The sequence below is a fragment of the Panthera pardus genome, unplaced genomic scaffold, assembly GCF_024362965.1.
Source record: "Panthera pardus isolate Hobbes unplaced genomic scaffold, ASM2436296v1 HiC_scaffold_25, whole genome shotgun sequence".
Lineage (NCBI taxonomy): Eukaryota > Metazoa > Chordata > Mammalia > Carnivora > Felidae > Panthera > Panthera pardus.
Window position 1 is genome coordinate 26,337,521 of NW_026526821.1, and position 21,731 is coordinate 26,359,251.

The 21,731-nt window shown below is 58.5% G+C and overlaps 1 protein-coding gene across 5 annotated transcripts in view; it reads left to right on the top strand.

Moving 5' to 3' along the window:
• NOL4L (nucleolar protein 4 like) overlaps window positions 1-21,731 on the top strand; it is a 123,607-nt gene that overhangs the window by 86,793 nt on the left and 15,083 nt on the right. For 2 of the 5 annotated variants that reach the window (XM_019458816.2, XM_019458817.2), the window contains exon 5: window positions 11,946-12,087. In XM_019458816.2, coding sequence (XP_019314361.2) covers window positions 11,946-12,087 — 142 coding nt within the window. Of the gene's footprint in view, window positions 1-3,685; window positions 3,819-7,331; window positions 7,492-11,577; window positions 11,681-11,945; window positions 12,088-21,731 lie in introns of those variants that run through there. The other 3 variants (XM_053890356.1, XM_019458819.2, XM_019458818.2) reach the window with 3 other exon arrangements.

Here is a 21,731-nt window from a genome sequence, read left to right on the forward strand (position 1 = left end):
AATTAATAACAATGAATCTTTTTGAAGAGTCCTGGACAGTCGTGTTGTAGAGAGTCTCTCTAGATTTCTTGTCTGGGTGTCTCTTCATAGTCAGATTCAGGTTATGCGTTTTGGAGAACACAACGTGGGTGATGATTGCATCTCTTCAGGAGGTGAGCACATCATGTCAGGTGGCCCCACTTCAGGGGGCTCCTGAATTTGATCGCATGGTTATGGGTGTCTGCCAGTCTCTCTATTGTGCAGGTACATGTTCTCTTCCATCATAAGTAAGTAATATATAGGGATAGATGGGTTTTTAAATGCTCTGAGATGCTCGAACAGTATCCTCTCCGATCAGACTAAGCTCCTGTTTTTCCTAATAGTAACAAACCCTTGATCCCCTTGGCCAGGTCCCTACTTGTGGGGGGGATGTCTCATGTCATATAGGAGTCTGTCTGGAGGAGTTTGCTGCTTAAGAAGTCTTATAGAGCAAATGCCCTGCCAATTGTCCACTTACAAAAACCCCTACTGTTGGGGCGCCTGGCTGGCTCAGTCGGTTGAGCATCCTACTCTTGATTTCAGCTCAGGTCATGATCTCACGGTTCATGAGCTCGAGCTCAGTGTGGAGCCTGCTTGGGATTCTCTGTCTTCCTTTCCCTCTGCCCCTCCTCCACTTGCGCTCTCTCTCTCTCAAAATAAATAAACATTAAAAAAAAAAAGCACCCACTGCTTGCAGAGCCTGACATGAAGAGGACATGAAGGCAGTACTGCCCTCTGAAGCAGATGGGAGCAGCCTTCCCTGCCATACTCTCCCACCAAGACTGGGGCCGAAAGAAGGAAGGTCGCATCCTTGGGAGAATTAGTGGTCAAGAAACTAGGTCATGCCATTCCTTGTTGGGACCCGTGCTGTGGCCACTTTAAGGATCGAGGGAGTTGTCCAAAGGCACAAGGACACTGAAAACAACCAGCACAAGGTTACTCAAGGAGTGGCCACTCCTGCAGGAATAAGGATCTGGGAGATTTCTGCAGGCTTCAGCACACATGAAAATTCACCTAATTTTCGGTGCTGCTAAACAGCCAGGTTTCTCTAGGGCTCCCAACTGCTTGCTGTGGGTTGAGTGGGGCTGAGGCTGTTTTATCTCAGGGATGGTAAATGAGTTCACATTTCATGCCTAGAGAAAATCACTGCTCTGCTCTCCTGGGCGGTACTGGCTCTCTTTTATTAGTCAGAAAGGAGGTGGGTTATCTGGGTTCAATTCCACCTTTGAACTTCAGCTGGATTTGGCTTTATATTTCAAGCCCAGATGTCCACCACTGCTGTGAAATAGTGAATCAGGCCAAGAGAAGTCAAAGGTCTCTAGAAATGTGGTGGGAAGAGATGGGAAATCCGGGCCTGAATTATCTCATTTTCAAAGTGAGGAAGGGCATTTCCCATGTTGGAAACGCCCGCATTTCCCTGGATGAACTGGAGAGTCATCGCCACTAATTAAAATTCTAAAAATCATTATTGGGCACCAACATGTGTGGACATTCAGGTGATGCAGCCTCCAGGCTGTCCCCACGACAATGGGCAAGAAGATCTATTAGAGAAAACTGGGAAGGGTGCATTGGTTTGAAAACACATTGGATTTTAGGAATAAAAGGCGCTAATGAGTAACATGCTTAGACCCTCTTTTAAAAATAAAGTGTAAGTTCTATATTGACAAATCTTTAGCACGTGTGGGACAAGTCTGTCTGCCTTTAATTTGATATGTTGCCATCCTTCTATTTTTCTAAGGGGTGAATCCTGAGCTCTGAACCTGTGTTGTACTTCCCACTCACACCTGTAGAGGGAGCCTTGTTTACCTCGGATTGCTCACAATGCAAAGCTTTCAGTGAAAGAAAGAAAAAGGCTTTTAGAGAAAAAAAGTTGGAGGGTTAAAGGCAGTCTGTTTCAAAATTGCAAACAATCGAGATGGCTGTCTTGTTTTTTGTTTTGTTTTTTTTTCTTTGCTGTTCTACTGTGAATGAGTTGTAGCGTGAAGTCAGTAGAAATTGCCCTTCTTTTTCGGATGCGACTAGAGGGACCAGGAGGTGGGATCGTTGTTGGTATTTTTGTTTTGTTTTTTGGCCATTTCCTCACAGAATTCCACGAGGGCAGCTCCTTATCCCTGTTAAAGCACAAGCTTTTCCTGAAAGCTGATGCGTGGTAACGGAGGTTGTGAATCTGAGGAGGGGGACGTCTGCCCTTGACCCATCTTGTCTGTTGGGGTCTAATTGTGCTGTTTGGGGACGAGCGAGTTCTGTTCTAGGCTGAGTCTGAGGTTGCTCGCAGGTCCAGGGTCCTCCACTCCCCACCCCGCGACGCCCCACGCGGTCTTCTCCAGCACGCCAGGCGGACAAGGTCCGCCTGTGCGGAGGACGGCGTCTCAGATCCGCCTGGGTCTTCCCTCTCCTGCCACGCTGTGTCTCCGCGGACAGTACGCGCCCAGGTCTGGGATGGAGCAGCATTCGTGATGTTATCCTATTACTTTACAACTGTAGCTCGCGCGCCGTAAGGAGCCGGTACGGTGTGGTCTAGAGGAGCACAATGACCGGCGGGAGGAGTGGGTGGGGGTGGCCGGGAGGGAGCAGAGAGCGAGTCGGCGGCGAGCGCTCCCGATCGCAGAAATGTTTGGGTCGGACAGGTGAACGCATCTTGGAGTCCCAGGCGCCCGCCAGGGAGGAAGAAGGGGAGCATGGGAGGGTGTAAACTAAGTGGTGGGAAAGAGACAAAGGAAGAGTGAAGAGGCGAGATGGTACGGAATATAGGGAGGGGGAGGGGAGAGGAGGGGGCAGGGGGGGCAGCGCGCTAAGGACCCCGATCTTGAACTTGATCAAGAAAAGGGGGGCCCTGAGATAGGGGTGGGGGGGGGGCGGGAGAGAGCCGGCCACGTGCCTGATTCTCCCAGACTAGGGTCTCGCTGAGACCGCCCGGGGACCCAGCAGCCCCGCCCAGCGAGGACCCGCGTGCCCAGGGAACCAGGGGACACGAGGAGGTCCAGGGCTGCCCGAAGGCCCCAGGGCGCGGAGAGTTCCTAATGGTGCCTGAGTCACTTTCTTTGGGCCAAGTCTCTCCTCTCCTGGCCTGAACGCAGAGAGCCGGCGGGCCGGGTGCCTCCCCTTCCAACCCCCAGACCCGAAGACTGCGGCCTCCAGGAGCGAGGGGCGGGCACACACCCCACCGCTTTCTTTCCGGGGCTCAGCCCCCAGCAAGAATCCTCCTCGAAGCGCTTCCCCCTTAAGAGCGCTCTCCCCCCGGAGCGCACGGCAGCGCGTCCAGTGCGCCCTCATCCCTCCCCCACTACCTGGCCCAGCACCCCCTCCTTCCACCTCCTCTCCCCCCTCCCCGCCCCCCGGCCTCTCCCTCCTTTCTCCTCTCTCTGGGTGCCTCCTTTTCCTCTCTCCCCCTCCCCCCGTGCCCACTCCTCCCTCTTGTCAGCCCCTCCACCTCCTCCTCCTGCTGCTCCTCCTACTCCCCCTGCGTGCGCCCTCCCCGCGCTCCCCTCCCCCCGGCCCCCGCCCCGTGCCCGGTCCCGCCCCCCCTCCCCCGCCTCCCCGTGCCCGGTGCCCCCCTCCCTCTTCCTCCCTCCCGGCCGCGGCGCCGCCGCCGCTGCCGCCGCCGCTCGCCTGGGCCCTCCCCCTGGCCACCCCCGCCCCCGGGCCGGGCAGTGACGCGCCGCGGCGGTGCCAGCCCCTCTCCCCGGGCGGCCGCGGCGGCAGCAGCAGCAGCAGCAGCTGGAGCTGTGGGGCTGTCACTGCCGCCCGCCCCGCTCACTCGCCGAGCCCGACCGCCGGTCTCCGCCTCGCCTCCCGCCCAGGTACGGAGTCCGACCCGGATCCCCGCGATCGGGCCGTTTCCGGGCCCCCGGCCGCCGCCCCCCTTCTCCCGCCGGTGCCGCCGGCCGTTGAGCTGCGGTTAAGGGGGTGGGGGAGCTGGGGGGTTCTGGGGAGGGGGACGCGGGGGAGCTTCCTGCGCCGGGGCTGAGGAGGGGGGCGCAGGGAAGCGGCTGCGCCCTGGGCGGAGTGGGCTGGGGCGGGGGGCGGGTGAGTGTGACCGAGTGGGGGGGGGGGGGGGGGACGGGCAGGGGAGGTGCACTCTAGGGGCTTTGGGGTCCCGGAGAGGTGTGCCTGGCGGCGAGTGCCGGGGGGCCGCCGGGCGCACCCCACTCCCGGGCCGTGCGCGCCGCCGGTCCTGGGGGGCGGTGATTGTGTGCGCTGCGCTGCGCCGCGCCGCGGTATTGTGCGGCGGCCACACCGTTTGCAGCGGGCTCGGCACCGCGTCCCGGGGAGGAAGGCGTTCGCAGGCGGCGGGGTGGGGGCCGGGCTCGGGTTGCCGCCACCGCGGCCGCCGAGAGAAGGGAAGTGGACTGTTTGGGGATATGAGGACGGGAAGCGTTGAGTGGCAGGGAGGGGCTCCCCGCCACGGCGCGGGGAGTTGAGATGAGGTTTGCAGAGTTGAGCCCACTTCGGCAGGCCCCTGTCCCTCCCCCGAGAGGACCGGGTGCCCTGCTCAGGTGTACCGTCAGAGCGGAAGCCGGGGGGCGGCGGCGGCTCCTGGCGAAGGGGCATTCCTAAATGAAGGGGACACACGGGGCGGGGGCAGCCGGCCGGAGTGAGGGCGCGCGTCCGCGTTAAGTTGAATTTACGCCTCCGCCGGCCACTCTCCGCTCTCCACCTAGCCCTCCTGGACCGGACACTTCTCGTGGGGCAGGGTGGGGGTGTGCCATCCACAGTTTTTATTCCAGCGGCTCGAGTTCAGAAAAGACTCCCCCTCCCTGCTCCCACCTGGAGCAGCGTTTTGCCCGAGTCCGGTCGCCCCTACTGGGCCGCGCTTCCTGGGGGAAGTTCTCATTAAGCCTGGCTAATTAGCATTATTCCTGGAGAAAGGTTAAGGTTAGACCGTCCTTTTCCTTACCGGGAGGCCCACCCCCTTCCTCCCCATTCCCTTCTCCCTTCTCCCTTCCCCCTCCCCAAGAGCACAAAAGCACAAAAAGAAAGTGTGAAGAGGCGCAGATCAATGGAGAAGCCACAAACCCATTAATTCAAATGGAACCTTTTTCCCCCCTCTAAAACATTGATTTTTCTTTCTGTCTGCTCTGAGGGGAGATTAATAACCTCCTGATTTCACCTGAAATGGTGTTTGGACTCTGTGATTTCCTCCTCTTTCTGAGAAGGATTGTGGCTTGAAATAGATTCTCCCTTGAGATAAAGCCCTACTTATCCCAGAATCAGCTGGAAACCCCAGCCTGGGGCCCCCAGCCTACCAGGTGGGGGTGTGGGGAGAGGTGTTCAGGGGCTCTCACAGCTCCTCTGGGGAGAACCATCTGTGTGATGGGACTAGGGGTGCTGTCTGGCCCCCTGCTTCTGGGCTGGAGGTTGGTTTGGGGAAAGACCCCTATATGGCCCAGGCCTCGGGGGTAGTTTAGTCCTTACATAGTAAATTACCCCTTCATTGGAAAACCATTAGGGCCCAAATGTGTCTTTAAATAATATCAAGCTCCTGTCTAATCCCATCTCAAGCTGGGCTTGTTTTATAGAGTAGGTTTTAAGACAGCACCTCCTCCCACACCCACTTTACCTCAGCTGTGTGGCATGACCCCATTCAGCACCTTTCGGGAGCAGAACACCCCAGAACTTTCCTCCCAGCTGAGGAGGTGGATTTGGGGAAACTTCTGTGGCCTCAGCCACCCTGGGGCCATGTGGAGCTGGGCTGCCCTGAGTTTCTCAAGAACTTTTTTGTCTTGTCTGGGTCCTTTTCTTGGAAGGAAACTCCTGCAGGGGATTAGCTCAGAGTGGTTCCTCTCCAGCTCTCCTTTTGGCTGGAAGAACCCCGTCTGCTGCAACTCCTCTCTCCAGCCACCCTCTTAAAGAGACCCCTGTTAATGCCAGGGCCTGGGGTGTCAGTGAGGCCCTCATGGTGAGGAGTGCTGGGAAAACAGCCAGTTGCCTTTGCCTAGGAAACAAAAGCCCATTTTACACTCGACACACTAGTAGGAAGGTGTTGAAAATGCTCACTCCCAGCATTCAGGCCTTCGTGACAGCAAGGACAACAGAGCATCTCCCTATGTGTGTATGTATGTTTCTGACGGACCCTATGCGTGTGTGCGAGAACACCTGAAAGGTGTTAGGGGATTGGCTGCCTCAGCCCTCCCCACTCCACGTTTCCCAGAAGGGCTTGTGCTCACAGGACTAGTCAGCAGAGAAGGTATGTTAGCAGGAAGGAGTGGAATTGTGCAGGGAGTGTCCCCAGGAGGCTGGCCTCCTCCCCTGGTGGCCAGGTGGGCTCAGTGTGGAGCATGAAGCGGCAGCCTTGGGACCCCACAGCTCCCAGGAGCTGCGGCTCAGACCACCCTAAGATTTCATTTGTGCAATCCCTTCACTACTTTCAATCCTGGGGGGTTTTCATCTTCCATTAATAAGCCATCTGATGAACCGAAGGGGTTAAGTTGGGGTCAAATGCGGTTCAGTACCTTCTTGGCATGCTCAGAAGGCTGTGTGTGTAATGCTCGCTGACATGGAGACAAGGGGAAGAGTTGCCTCTTACTGAAGAATTCCAGGGCCCAGAAGGAACGTGCAGGTGTTCCAGAAGGAGGTGCTCACTTTCTACATCTTGGTGCCCGCCTCCTTGGGGTAGAGCTAGTGCTGGGGCAACTGTCCCAGCCTGGCGATCTTTCTGGCAGGAGCTTCAGCCTCTCATCAAACAGACTGTGGGGGCTAGACAGAGGGGTCTGTCTCCTGCCTGGCCCAAAAACACCTCTGGCACATCCCTGCCTCCCCTCCCCCACTCCCCTTCTCTGAAACGTACACCCAAGGCTCCTGGTCAGGGCTTATGGCTTACAATTGCACTAAATTCTCAGCAAATCCTCCTCTTTTTTTTTTTTTTTTTTTTCCCTCAAAGCAAGTGGTAGAGATAGAGTTACAGCTGAGAGGAAAGGCCTGGAAAATGTTGTGTGAGGCACGCCCCAGGATCCCTGTCCTGGAGGATGCAAATGGCTCAACTTCAGAGGCACCAGGAACCTAGTTCCCAAGAAATTGACCCCAGTTGTAAAATAATCAGGTTACTGATAGCACCTGCTCCTAGTTACCCGCCATGGATACAGGCGCGTTTCCACCATTTCCCCTCTGCTCTCCCGTTTTCTCCTCCTCCTAGGCTGGGCAGTGGTTGGTGCTAGTTTGCCTGCAGAGGAGGAAGGGCCTCAGAACCTGGGTGGAGAGAAACTGAACCTGCCCATGAATTTTGGACTGCAGATAAGCAGGGAGGGTTTGGTCCGGTTCCTCTCCTTCTGCCCAGAGTCAGGGCTCCAGGATTGGGGTGTGTTCTAGGGCCTGGCTGGGTGCTGCTCACCTGCTCCCCACATATTCTTAAGGTCCCCCCCTTCAGAAAGGCAGTGGTGCTATCACTTTGACGCCCACAATGGCTCAGGCCCTTTGGTGCTGAATGATGGACTTTTATCAACAGGTGGCAAGGCTGTAGGCTTCAAGGTGTCTGAGGTAAGAGGAGCTGGGGGAAGGGGGCAGCTGGCTGGTCACTCTCATGGGGTCTGGGGAAAAGTGGCCCAGAAAGACTGGATTGTATACACTCTTTTATTCTCTAATGAAAATTTCACTGAAGTTTGTTTACAGAGAGAAATTAGTAGATCAGATTCCCTTGAGAGTCCAGAAGGGAAAAGCAAGAGGGGCCTAACTCGTGACCTCTGGGTGAGCAGGGGGAGAACACCCTAAGTCAATCCACAGGCCCAAGAGCCTGCGGCTCACAAGGCCGCGCTGGCCACCTCCTGCTGATCCCTCGGGAAAGGAGTGCATCGCCCGCCCCGCACAGTCATGGACGGTCTCAGAGCCGCGTGCACCGGCGACTGCCTGTGTAATTAGCCTGCTCCTGGAGCCTCAGCTCCATCGAGGGGGCGAGGTCGCGGCCTGCCCTCTGCGGCTGGGGGCTGCGCTGTAGCAGCCAGGTTGCAAAGGGGTCTGGGAAGGCTTCTCTCCCACAAAAGTAGCTGTGGCAGCTCCGTCAGAACATAATCGTTTTCTGTGTTTCAACCGGGTTAACGACGCTTGGTTTCTCCTAAAAAGCAGCTACAGCAGCGGTGTTGGAACCTTGCATGGAGCCACCGCCTTCAGAGCCAGGGGTCGTGCAGCAGACCCCATGGGCTGTGAGAACACTCTCCAGGGGAGAGCTTGGCGGTCCATCAGCGGCTTGGGAGGGGTCTGTAGCCCCTTTCTCCTGGCACTTAAGCGGGGCAGAATTTTTGGCTGGTGTCTCTCCGTAGATAACAAGGTCCTGAAGGAAAGGAGCCTTCGTTGTCTGTGCCCCCGGCACAACACAAGCACATAGTAGATGTTCAGAAAATGTGTGCCACTCATTGAAGAGAGGGAGCGCGTGTGGGAGTATGTGTAAATATAGCTCCATCTCCCATGAGTCTCCTGTGGGTCTCATCCTGAGACACTTTGTCGTTAAGGAGTCTGGCTCTTTCAGTTGAAGGGAGGAAGCGCGGTGTGGCGGCTCTGTGATGTGGGCTCTGGGCACAGACTGCCTGGGTTCAGAGCCCAGCTCTGCAGCTAGCTGTGGTGCCCTTGGGCAGCTGGGGTCGATCTCCGAGGGGCAGGTCCCACATCCTGAGACAGGCCTGACGTGGGCGCCTGCTTTTTTAATGGAGCCATGGGAGGGAAATGTCGTGAAACCCTTGCCCCCAAAGACCCCGCTGGCACAGTGGGCACTGGGTTTTCGCTGTCAGTCAACTTCAGTGTAAAGTTTTGCTCACCTCTTCCCACTTCGACTTGGCAGGGCAGGGAAGGGTGGAGGGGGTCATTCTGGTGGACAGTTAAGCGATCTGAGCCAGAGAAACCCTAGGCCCTGCGTGGGGTGGTTGGCATGTGCCACGGGGAGACGTTGCGGGGCCGTGTGCTGCCGCCAGCCTGCCAGCCACCATCCGGGTTTCATATGGTCTCCATTCGAGAACCGTGTGTGGCGGGACCGAGGCCGCCATTGTCGAACTGATGCCGCATCCTCCTCAAACGCCAGGATCCGGCCAGGCAGTTCAGCCAGTGCCCCGCGTCTCGCAGGCCTTGCGGGGGGGGGGGGGGGGGGGTCCGGGAGACACACAGCCTCGTCCCCACCCTCGGAAGGACTTAGGTTCTCTGGGGAAAGTCAGGGCAAAGCCCAGAGTATGTTGACATGCCGCAGCTGAGGGGCGTGTGCCTGACTGCAGGGGGCTGCTGGTGCGGACAGATTGTGTAAGAGTGATGGAGACAGCCGGAGCTGGTGGGTGAGACAGGTACGCGTTCGGACTTTGCGCTGTGCGGTGCCACAGGCCGGTGGGTGTTCCGGGTGAGGGGGACAGCCTGGGCGCAGCCTCGTAGGTGGGAAGGATGGCGCGTCTGGGCCCCTAGGATTGCGCACGTCCGGCTCTGCCGCTTGTAAGCTCACGACCTTGGGCGGTCGCCCTAACCCCTTGGAGTGGCCGTTTCTCATCTGTAGAATGGGGCTGGTGACTACACCTGCCTCATGAGGCCCACAGGTGGGCCTGTGGGGAGGATGACCTGAGACGATCAAAGGGGAGCACTTGACGCCTAATGAACTTTGGTGTCTGTTCACGTTTTCAAGTTGGTGGAGGGGGGGTAGAGTGTCCCGCTCCTGGGTGAGGCGTGTGTTTAGTGGACCCGCTGCGGACAGCCCCGCCCAGGCTTATGCACACCTTGGGAGGGGACACTCCTGTGTGGCGCCGCCGCCCCTGGCCTACCCCTCTCCTCCGGCCACAGTGGCCTCCTGGCTGCTCCTTGGACCCACCAACATGTGCCAGTGCCTGGAAGGCTCCCTGTGCAGACCCCTGCATGGTAACCTTCCTCACTTCCTGTGGGCTTCCTCTCAGATGTTTCCTAACCGGCGAGGCCCTCCCCGGCCACCTGACAAACACGGCCCCACGGGCCCCTCTCCCGCTTGCTCTGCTTCGTTCTGCTCCGGAGCCCATCACCACAGCTGTTATGTGTTTTTTCTGCTGATTATCCATCTCCTCCCCTGCGGGACAGGGAGTGCCAGGAGCACTAGGACTCTGTCTTGTCCACTGCTGAACTTCCCAACGCCTAGAAAGTGCTTGGCTCATAGTAGGTGTTCAATAAATGCTTGTTGAATGAATGCATGAAGCGTTTTGAGTAGATAGCGCTTCCGGATGTTAATAGATTCAGCCTTGTAAATCATGGGTGTTTCAACGACACCCAAGAGCCAGGAAAGGCCTTCCTACCTCAGGTCAGACCTGAGCGCAGTGTGCTCTGGGCAGACGGGAAGGAGCAGGCGGCCCAAGCAAGGATGTGTCTGCCCCTGGCTCCCAGAGCCTCGATGGGCTCTGTGCCTCCAAGGGTCCACTCTCTGGCCAGCCACCCCTCTCACTCTTAGGTTCCGTCCTGAGGGGCCGCACGGGAGAGTTTTGTTGTCCCTTTGTGCCTTTTGTGCAGAGAGAGCCTTTTGACTGTGTGTGTCCCTCTGGGTGTGAGAACATAGTCTGAGTGAATGTGAGTGAGTGGGCTTTCACCCAAGGAAGACTGGGTGGATGTGCTTGTGCGTAAGGAGCAGAGCGGCCAGTGGGAGGGAGGCAGGGTGAGTGGAAGCGGGTGGGAGGGGAGTAAGTCCCAAGAGGACACCTGGTCTCTGTCCCCTGAGGCTCTGGGTGTGCCTCGTGGGGACCCCGGAGCTGGGCAGAGCTGGTGTGGTGGATTCGGCCGCAGAGGGCACACACTGGCTGCACAGAAGCTGTAAATTCCAGGAAACTCCCTGCCAGCCTGCCATAGTGGGGGAGGGGTGGATAATCCACGCCGGTTCCCTAGCACTTGGAGAACAGATGTGTCTGCCTCAGGGACAGCCTCCGAAGAAAGTTCGAACCAAAGTGTGTTTGCTCATTATAAAAGAGTCGTTTGTGAGGGGGCCCTGGAGAGGCTTTTTTTGGGGGGTGGGGGGCTCTGCCAGAGGTCCTTACTGGGGGCCCACAGATGCCATTGTATCCTGCTAGAGAGGAGAGGGGAGGGGGCAAAGCCAGTTGGGGGGGGGTGGAGCTGCTGGGCCATCTTTCTTGCATTTTACAGCCAGCTCCCAAACACAGTTGCTTGCTGCTCCTGAAAGAGGCTGGGCCAGAAGGAGGTGGGGTCCCTTCCCACTGGAGGGCTGGATTGAAGGGGCCCCGCCCTGGGGGTTCCCAGATGACTGGCCAGGGGCTCACTGAAGCCAGCAAGGGGAGAGGAGGCAGGCGTGGTCCTCTCTAACAGGCCCTCCGGCTGTTTGGAAGGCCCTGGCGGCCCCCCAGGCCCTGGAGCCAAACCCCCTTTGCGGTCTGATCCGAACCCTCCTTGCCTGCCCCACCCCCTTCCTTCTCTGCACTTCTGGGGCTGGCCTTTTCAGCCCTGGAAGCTGCCCAAGAGCATATCTTTGAAGCACAGCAAAGGTTAGGAAGGAGGAAGACAGAAATGTCCTCTGGGTTGGGGGAGTGGGAGAAAGGAATTCCATGCATGCTCCATGGGAGCTGGAGTCGGAGGCAGTCCTAGTGGGGGCGGTCTGCTTGGCCTCAGCAGTGTCCGCATGTCTCGCTACCCGCTTTTGGCCACCCGTCCCTGTGCACAGCGAGCCCTCTTCCCGGGGCTGCGGGCGGGGAGTGGTGGCCCTTGTTTACAGCGCTTGCTTCAACCTTGGCTCACAAGGGTAAGAGCCAGGCCCTGCTATCCGCCCCTCCAGGATGCAAGACCTCATAATTGTCTTCAATTACAGACAGCGCCGGCCCTCAGCCCTGGCTTCCGACAGGAACCAGAGCCCGAACCGCTTGCACGGGGGGCAAGGTTTGGGGGTTCCCTGTGGCCTTTGGAGGCTTCCAAATGCCCACAGGCCCTAGGGTTCACCCAAAATGCTGCCTTGGGGCTGCACAGAGCCTGTCCCTGTTGAAACATCCACCTTCTTTGTCCCTGATCAGGATGAAACTTCTGTGAGCAGTGAAGATTTTGATATGAACGACTCCACATGGATGTCAGCTGACCCACACCTGGCCTCCAGCCTGAGTCCCAGCCAGGACGAGAGGATGCGGAGCCCTCAGAACCTCCACAGCCAAGAGGACGGTGAGTGTCTCTTGGTGGCCAGTGAGGAAGGCGCTGTGTCTGCCTGCAGGGGCCTAGAAATCTGGGCTGGGGCCTGGCGAGGGGTCCTACTGGAGGGCCTCAGCATCTCCACCAGCACTCCAGCCCCCAGCTGCAGGGAGAGCAAGTCCTCCCAAAGGTAAACGGAGAGAGCTCTCAGGGGCTGGCAGCCTGACAGGCTGTCCTGCCTGTCTGTTTGCCCTGACGCTCACAGGCTGGTGGGATATGGATGTCGAAATTACCGTGATTCAGGTCTGGGAAGGCTAATAGTTGCCTGACCCGGAAGAGTTCAGCTGCCCAGCAGTGAAAGCAAGAGTTAGGCTTCTGCAACTCAGCATGAGGCTATAGGACAGGACAGGGTCCCTGCCTGTCACCTTGTGAGCCAGCAGGCAATAAGCTTGTCCACTGTGTGTCCCCAGGCCCTTGTGATAAGAAGTGGCCCAGCTCAGGAGCCGTCTGGCCTCTTCCCTGGCCCCCACTGCCCTCCAGGGCCAGCCAGGCAGCTTCCTGTGGCCTCCCTCGGAACGGAGGCCTTCTTCTTGGCATGGGAGTCTTGGGGTCAGAAGTCAGATCCCAGGGGTCCACTCTGGAGCACCTGTGTGAAACCCCCAAGGGGCTGGGGCTCTGAGACAACAGTGCCTGTGTCAGTCACGTGCAGTTGTGGGACCCGGGTGGCACCTGTGGTCAGTGTCTCTGGTGGGGCTCTGGGTTCTGGGGAGGTGATTGGGGGGCGGGGGCTGAGCCCAGGGCTGAGCCTCAGAGATCTGGGGTGTAGAACCAGCAATTAGGAAGGGTCAAAGGTCGGGCCTGGAATGCGGGAGGGAAGTGCAGGGTTAAAAAGGGGTGTAATGTTAACTCTGTGAAACGGGTTAGCCTTAAAGAGTAAATAAGGGGTAGGAGCCTTGCAGTTTGGGTCAAAGTTCGTCTCCATGGCAGAACCCGCGCGCCTGCCTCCCGACTGCCCTCACAGGCCTGAATCCGGCTTTGTCTGGGAAGAGACCCAGCCTGGAGGCAGCTGGGGAAGCTGGGCTAGGGGCTGGGGAGCCCAGAGGGTGGTTCTGCCGGGCCTGGAGTATAAGGCTGCTGGGAAAGAAAAGACTTTTGTTGTGCCCTGACACCTCGTGAGGTCGGCACGACCCCCTCGTGCTGTGAGCCTCCCCACCAGAGCCTCCCAGACCAGTAACCGCCCCCCAGTATTCCCACAGGGTGGGGGCAGCCACATGCTGCTGGGGGTTCTGGGGCTCGGAAGTGCCCAGCAGCTGACCTCCCTTCTCATCTGAGCCGATCAAAGGCCACGCCCAAAGGCCACACCAAGGGCTGTGCCAGCAGAGCTCAGCCAAGGGCATAGGGTTATACCTTCCCAAGAAGGATCCAGAACATTTTTTTTAAAAACTCAGAGTAGTAGGACTGAATGGGGGCCATATTCCCGCAACTCACTCTTGAAAAAGTCTTATGTTATTGTTGCTCAAAACCGTCCTTTAGCAGTCTGATTTTTGTTGGAGACATCTCCCAGGGAGACTTGGCACTTTGTGGGGAGTTTCCAGGCTCAGGTAGCGGAAGGGAGTATTTCTGTGGGGGTCGCAGGGATTCTTCAGCATCATTTGCCCCGCTGCCCGGGGCTTGGCCGGTCACGAAGATGAAGCAGAGACTGGGGTCGGCACATCCTGCAGGTTGTCCCACAAGAGCTTCCCAGGGGGAGCCGGCCTGGGTGTAGTCCTGCAGTCCCCCTGCCCCTCCCGCCGCCCCAGGCCTTCCTGGTTGTGGGCACTGGGCTGAAGCAGGCTGGCCTGCTGACAGTGCCAGGGTGTTTATCAGGGCAGGCAGCCCGAGCTGGAGACAGGGAGGACGGTGTTGACTGTGATACCATCAATTTAATTATTTAATCAGAGGCTGTGTCTGGAGGCTGTGGGCTGATGTGCTGGCCAGAGGCCGACCTAGACCCAGTGCGGGGGGTCGCAGGCCTCGAGAAGGCCCAGTTGTCTGGCCTGGTCTCTGCTGCCCCTGCTGGTCCTGGATCTATTGGTGACTGCTGTGTTTCTCCAGAGCAGTGGGTTCCCGTAGGGTTTTGGCTGGGTACAGACCTGGCCTAGAGCCCTCCTCCAGCCCCCCAGCCCCCACGGTGGCACGCAGCCAGCTCCCCTCTCTGAAGGTGCTTACAGTGCAGACACAAGCCGAGATCCTGCTCCCATCAGTGAATCAACGGGAGACCGTCAGACTACGGGGTGTTCTCATATCCCCTGTTGTTAACGAAGGACCGGGGTGGGGACAGGCCAAGCAGAGGCTCTGGTCTACCCTGGACTCCGAACCTAGCCACAACCCTCCGTGGTGGCTTGCTGTGTGGTCTCCGGCCCTCGGTCCTCCGTGGAGCTGGCAAATTGGAAAGATGAGGTCTAAAGCCCCCATTGTGAGTCCTGCAAGGCACAGACCATGTCAATCTTGCTCTCTACTCTGTCCCCAGTGACTCCAGCTGTATGCTTGGCACGTTATAGGGGCCTGCTGAATATTTGTTGCCTGAATGAATAAAGAAACAGACATTCATCAAGACCTACCTCTGAGCACACCATCCGGAGGGGATATAGGCACACCCTTGTTGGGGACCAGTTGGGTTCTTTGTTCCTGAGGATATCCCCAATCTGAGCACCTGGGTCTTTTCCCTTAGCCAGAAAGTGTGGGGCTTCCAAGGCTGTCCCAGGGAGTGCACCACTCGTGCTGGCCAGTGATGCGGCCCAGAACCATTTCGGGAAGCCAGGTAGCTTGCACACATTCACACCTGTAGGTGTATGTGTTGGGCCCTCCTCTTTCCCCTCCTCCTCCTCCTCCCCCCTGCCCCCGCCTGCCTTCACCACCCCCTCTTCTCTCCTTCCCTTTTCAAATTTTAACAAATGCAGATGAAGACTGGGTCTTGGCGGGCCAGGTCCCCATGCCGAGACCAGAAATGAATTAGCACACCAGCTTTCACCCCTGGGAGCTTGCCTCTGAGATGTGCAGGGAGTGGGAATGCACTCGCCCTGAAACATGCATGGTTGTGCTTTTTCCCTCAAGCCCGCCCCTGCCTGCAAGGATGTACTTCACGGATCTCTTTTCTGGGTGCTGTTCCTGGCTCCCTGAAATCACAGCAGCAGACACTGGCCTGGGGTGGGGGAGGGACACACCACGCACAAAGTGCTTCCCTGCTGGGGGCTGTCGCTGCCATGGGTGAGCATACACTCTTGTCTCACCTCATGAGACGTAGGAGATGATGAAGAGAATTTGGGTGATCTGACCCTTCTCACGGTAGTGCCGAAGGAGGCTGCCCTCCTGTTTCTGCCTTGGCAGGTATTGGCCATGTGTGAAGTTCCCCAGAAGATGGGGGAGGGGGGAGCCTGGGAACCAGAGGAGCCTCCCCTCACGTATTCCAAGCACTGGCTTCTTGGGGCCAGAGTGATCCAGGCTGTTCCCCCTGTGGCCTCTTGCCGACGCGTGGCCGAGTCTTTTCCAGACCTGCAGCTAGGCCCTATCTGAGGCTTTGGCCTATGAGTCCAAATGGAACTCTGTGTACATCACAGGTGACTGGAAAGACACTTGGTTCAGGGGGTGCCTTCTGGGGTAGAGAGAAGACGCCTGGGAGAAGCTAGCTGTTGAGACTTTGTCCAGAGACACTGTAGTCTGGAGTTGACTTGGGACCAGTTTGTCAGTCTGTAGTCATGTCCCGTCGGTGGGATTATCTGCCTAATGTCCATCTCTCCCCCAGAGAGCATAAGCACCCTGAAAGCTAGGACCCCAGAACCCAGCACAGAGCCTGGCACAGAGCAGGTGGGGGTAATGGTCTGTCAAATGGATGCTCGAATGAAATGGTGAACAAGAGCACACACATGGGCAAGGCAAGCCCGCAGGTCCCCCAGGCTTCAGATGCCGGCCAGGCCAGGGTCCCAGGGGGCCATGGGCGGGCCAGGCAGTCTGGGCTGCAGAGGGCGGGGCCAGGCCAGGGCCTGCTCCTTGATTTCTCCTTGATGTGCTTCACTGGCCTCTTGCTCTGCCCCTTCCTGAACGGAAAATGTGAGGCCTGGCCTCCAGAAGGGATGCGAGGGGGTGGGGAGCGGACATTACTCACCTCTCCGGCAGACAGGAAGCCAGCGCCAGGGGAGAGCAGAGGGTCCCGCTTCCCTCTTCCTGCATGGTCGTCTTCCTGCAGGATTGTGGGGGTGGGGATTGCCGGCCAGGGGCTGTGTGGTGTCCTGGGGCATTTCAGGGCCCCTTGTATGTGCCTCTCAGACGAGACCGCTCCTATAGGCCCACAGGACACCACACTGGACCTCTCTTCTTCCCTCCCTCCGGTGACCCGGTGCCGGCACTCCCTTCCTGCAGATGGGGAGGGTTTGGAGCCTCCCCTCCGGTGCCCATGACCAAAGGCACTGGTGGGGGGGGGGTGGTCTTCAGTTCTTTCAGGACTCTTATCAGTTTGGTCACGGGACGATTGAGCCCCTGTTCCTGCCTTTCAGAAGTCAGGCAGAGAGGGACAGGCACAAGAATGTGGGATCCCTGCCAGGCTGTAAGCCTCCTGAGGGCAGGTGTGCCTCTGTATAGAAACCTATCTTAGGTTTCCCCTGGTTTCACAAATATTACATTTATTGTAGAAATTTTAGGGGGAAAAATGGAGCAAAAGAAAAGAAAAAAATACCAATATTTGGGGCATATTTTTCTCAGTCTTTTCTTTGCATATAATAAAAGTCTTGTTAAAAAAAAAAAAGGCAGGGGGATTATGTAGTGTTGCAGCCACCTTTTTTTCTTCTTAATGTTATTTGCCTCTCCTGTCAGTGATGTGGCATTTTTTGAAGACTGTCCAGTCATTCTAGTGACTGGAATCCCCATTCCCAAGCCTGCTGGGTGCTCAGAGCTATGACCATGCCTTTCCTACAGGGAAGGACATGTCCTCTCCTGAGGGGGAAGTAACTTGCCCAGACCACAAGTCTCTCTGACTCTGGAGCCAGCGTTTGGGCCACTTGTGGGGAAGGACATTCGAGTTCCTCTTTTTCATTGTTTCAGACAGCGCCACGGGGGGCATCCTCAGGGTCAGGGCCCTGCACCGGGATGAGTGTCCTCTTCTGGACGTTACCCCCAGCTCTGACCATGGAGTAGCAGCTCAACCAATGGCTGTTGAGCAGCTAGTGGCAGAGATGGGGGACCAGAGGAGGCCCGTGGGAGCAAGCAGGCTGTGTTTGGTGCGATGTTGAAGGCAGGCACAGGGGGCCTGAGGCGTGCCTGGGAGGCTCAGGTAGCAAGCACGTCTGTGCTCCTCCCAGGGAGGAGGCTGGACAGGGGAAAAGGTGCTGAATGCCAGGGCTGGGGGTTTCCTGGGTCACATGTCTCCAGAAGCTCCCCAGGACTCCAGCCTCCAAACAGGAGAGACGGGGCAGGGAGGCTGCAGCCAGGAGGATGGAGAGAGCTGGGGCCATGTCTGTGGGCCAGGTCTCAGTTGGACATGGCCCCCTGCAGGCAGGCCCTGGCACTGTGCCATGGGTCTCCTGAGCTGGTTCTGGCCAGTCCCGTCCCTGCCCGGTGGTCCTCGGCAAGTCATTGGCTCTGATTCCTGGCTTCTGCTGACGTAGGACAGGCTAATGTGACCATTAGCCCTGAGGTCCTTGGGAGCTCTTTGAGAGAAGACCGAGGCTTCCTGCCTGCTGACAAGTAGGGCCCTCCACCGCCCAGAAACGCAGCCCGGGCGGCAGGGGCTGTCCCCTGGGGAGCAGTGGGGCTGTCCCTCCTTTCCTCACCAGCCGGGGCCTCTCTCAGTGTGCCTCCCCCACCTCCCTGCAACGCAGTGTGCAGGGGAAGGGGGCGGCCCGTAGCCCTGCTGCCCTGCCCCAGGCTCGGTCCTGCCTCCACTCGCAATTCCTCTCTCCTTGCTGTGGGGCCTGGGGCAGTGATCTGCCCTCACTGGACAGAGAGATGAGAGCTGGGTGAGGCAGTGACAGAGCTTAGCGCAAGCCTGGGACGGGAGAGGCTCAACAAATGGGTGTGGGGCCATTTCCTCATAAGTGGCCAGCCTGGTGCAGGGGGCTGTGCTGGAGGGCCGGGCGCCCGGGCTCACTGCCAACTGGCACGCGCGGGCTGAGGGGCTGTTGGCAGGTCAGGGCCTCCCTTGAAAGGCTGAGGGGTTCTCCTCACTGGTCCCAATTTCTAGACTCTTCACCAGCCTCACTTGGTCCCATCCAGTCTATCTGTTCAGGTCCCTCTGGGTCCCGTCTGCCACATGATCCCCGTGTGGTCCTGACCACAGCTCCCTTACAGCGTCACACCAGTGTTCCTTGCTCCTGCTCTACCACACACACACACACACACGCGCACACACACACACACACACACACACACACACACACATCCATCCATCCACCCACCCACCCACCCACCCACCCACCCAGAGCCTTGCTGCTTTGGAAAGAGCTGGGATGGGAGGTCAGGTACTCACAGCTTGTCCTGGCATCTTGTGAACTCCTGTCACACACCCTGCTCATATGTGCCAGGGACCCTGAGTCCTTCAAGACCCTACCTCTGGATCCGCCTGACCCTGTCTCCAAGCTTCCACACAGGCAGGTAGCTAGGCAGGCAGCTGTGAGATTGTTCCGCTGTCCAAGGAGAAGGCTCCTGGGCACTGAGGACGCCACGGGAGGGTTCCCGGCAAGGGGTGGATGCTGCTCGTGCAAGGGAGAGGACAGGGGCCACCCTGCTAGTGGGGAAGGGCTCCGTAGGAGTTGGGAGCAGGCCATTCGGGCTCAGACAGTCCCCAACACCACCCCCGTGCTCCGGATACTTAGTGTGCTCTGTGGATGGTGCCCGCCCTCTGGCAGGCCCACTGCTGGGGTTGGAGCTTTATGGTTTGCTTACACCTGACTCCCTGGGGACCCCAACGTTCATGGTTGCGTGTCCGCCCTGGTCACTGTCACATTGGGGGAGGATTGTGGCCCCTTCACCGTGGCCAACTGGGGATGGCTTCTGAGGGACTTGTCCTGCAGTGAGCTTTGAAACTGAGCTTTCTCTCTTTCACGCCTGTTGTCATCTTGGCCCTGGCCACCCCTGACCCTACTTGTCTAAGCTAAGGCTAGAAACCGGGTCTGGGCCCCATTCTCTGGCTACAGGTCACACTCCCTCCTTCCAGAGCACGAGCTGTTTGTTCCTAGTCAAGGCTCCAAACATCCACACGGAATGATCCCTCTGCCCTGCCCTCCCCCAAGGAACAGAGAACTGGGGCCCAAGTCTTTCTGGGGATTGGCCATGGGCCACCCTTGCAGTCCTGGGTCACAGGAAAGTGTCCATCATCAGCTGGGCTGCTGGCCGCACAGACAATGCTAGGCTGTCCTGGCCTCCAGCCACTGAGGGGTGAGAGAGGCTGGGAGACAGCACCGAGGGATCCCTTTATCCCAGGAGCAGGCGGGGCCTGCACAGCCCTGGCCTTGTGTGGGCTGCCAGGGTCTTAGGCCCCCAGATGCCTGTGAGGACATTAGAGCAGGACAGGCTCCCTGGCCTGGGGTGGTGAGGTTGACCTGCTAAGGGAGAGGGCGACCCCCCCCCCACACCCCTGGGAGATTAGCCTGCATCTGCCGGCCTGTCGGGGAGATCAGAGCCGTCCTGCTGCTCCTGCCCCTCGGTCTAGGATGCATTAGACCCCAGTTCCCCGTTGACCCTCTGCAGACACAGCCCCGCTGTGCTGGAGAGCATACCCAGGGTGGGTGGGGGCCATGCAAGAGAGGCATTGCCACCCCAGCCTGTCGAAGGGCAGCTTTCTCGGGAACCAGGAAGTGACCGGAGCCATGGTGGCGTCATCACTCTGACCTAAGGACTGAGGTGCACCGAACCCAGGCCGGCTTCCGGGAAGGCTGGTGGAGGACCGTCCAGGGCCCTCAGATGCCACACACACACGCACAGGCTTTGGGGCCCGGGCCCTGCCCCGTGAATCATCCACACATGGTCACCTGAAGTGGCTCTGTTTGCTCTCAGAACACACGATTTGTTTGGTAGGGGGGGTGGTAGGGGTGCAGTGGGCATATTGGCTGGAGCTTTGTATGTTGAGTTAGCATGGATTTCTCACTGCCCGTGCTTGACCTAGAGGGTGGGGCCAGGGAGATGTCAGACCTGGGAAGACACAGACCCAGCCTGTCCATAGCGGGAGCACCTCCCACTGGGCATACCTGACCAGTGCGTGTTGGGGGAGAAGCCGAAGGAAGTGGGGTGGCGGCAGAGGTGGGGACCGTCCCACGGTACAGATGGGCAAATGGAGGCCTAGAGGAGAAAGAGGGCAGGTGCCTTGGGAAATCGGGGGCCTGTCTGGGCTTTGCCACACACGCGGTGTGATCGCAGATGACTCCCCTCGGGGAGCCCCTGGTTCCTCCCCGATGCCTGCCGTGGGGTGCTTGCGCAGATCGGGAACAGTGTGCCTGGCGCCTGACACTTAGTATCATCCCCCACTGAAGGTGGCACCCGTCCCCAGTGCCCTGATGCCAGCCCTGCTCCGGCCCCCTGCCCCCAAGACCCAACTCCTCTGTGGGTCAGACACCTCACTAGGGGCTCCTGCACTGAGAGACAGGATTTCAGTTTGAGGGGGAAATCTAGGTCTGCGCTGTCTGATACTATGGCTGTAGATGGCTGTTAGAAAGGCTTCTGCAAACTGAAGTGTGCTGTGTGTGTGAAATACGCACTGAGTTTCAAAGGCGTCGTACGAAAAAAGAACGTAAAATAGCTCAGTTTTAACACAGTATTGACTCCTTGTTGAAATAAGATTTTGACTATATTGGGCTGAATAAAATAGATTATTAAAATTCATTCTCTCTGTTTCTTTTCACTTTTTAAATGTGGCTACTAGAAAACGGGAAAGTCCATGGCTGGCTCACATTCTGTTTCTATTGGACAGCACTGCTCTAGTCTCTGAGGGCCCGGGCGTCGGTGCCTGCCTAAGGAACGACCTGCAAAAGGCCGGGCGGGAAGGCGATGCTGTGGAGTAGAGGTGCCGGCGTCCCTGGGTCCGTGGCATTAGGAGGCAAGAGCGGAGGCCGGTGGGGAGCATGGTGGGGAACAGGGGCCGGCCTACCCCTGGAACCACAAGGGTGGGATGGGATGCTTCGAAGGGACAGTTCGGTGGGCAGCCGGGGGCCTGACGGCCAGACCGCGGGGCGGGCACCCCGTGTGGCCCTGTCACCCAGGATGGTGGGATCCCAGCAAGACCGCCTGGTCCAACTCCTCTGTGTCCCCCGTTTGACCCCAAGGCCCTCCCCCTTCCTTCCGGGAGGAAGAGCAGGGTAGCCTGCCAGGAGCCTGGTGCTCCTGGGAACTATGCATCATGTAAACATGGCCCAGGCCACTGGCCTTTGTCAGAGCAGGCGGGGACCGGCCCTGGTGAGGTGCACACCCAAATTCAGAGCGCGGGCGGAGGAGGAGGAAGGGCCGGCTCTGCAGACTCCCTGCGCCTGCCCTGGTGTCTACTCCTCCCGGCCCACGGTGGGGCTGCCGGCTCCAGCCCTCTACCCCCCTCCTCCCCCCAGCCCAGCTCTTTTGTGTGTGAATTATCGATGCCCCCTCCTCTCCCCCTCCTGGCCGCCGCTGTGACAGAAGCCCACGGAGGAGGGGGCCTCAGCCCCCGCCCCTCTGGCCGCAGAAGG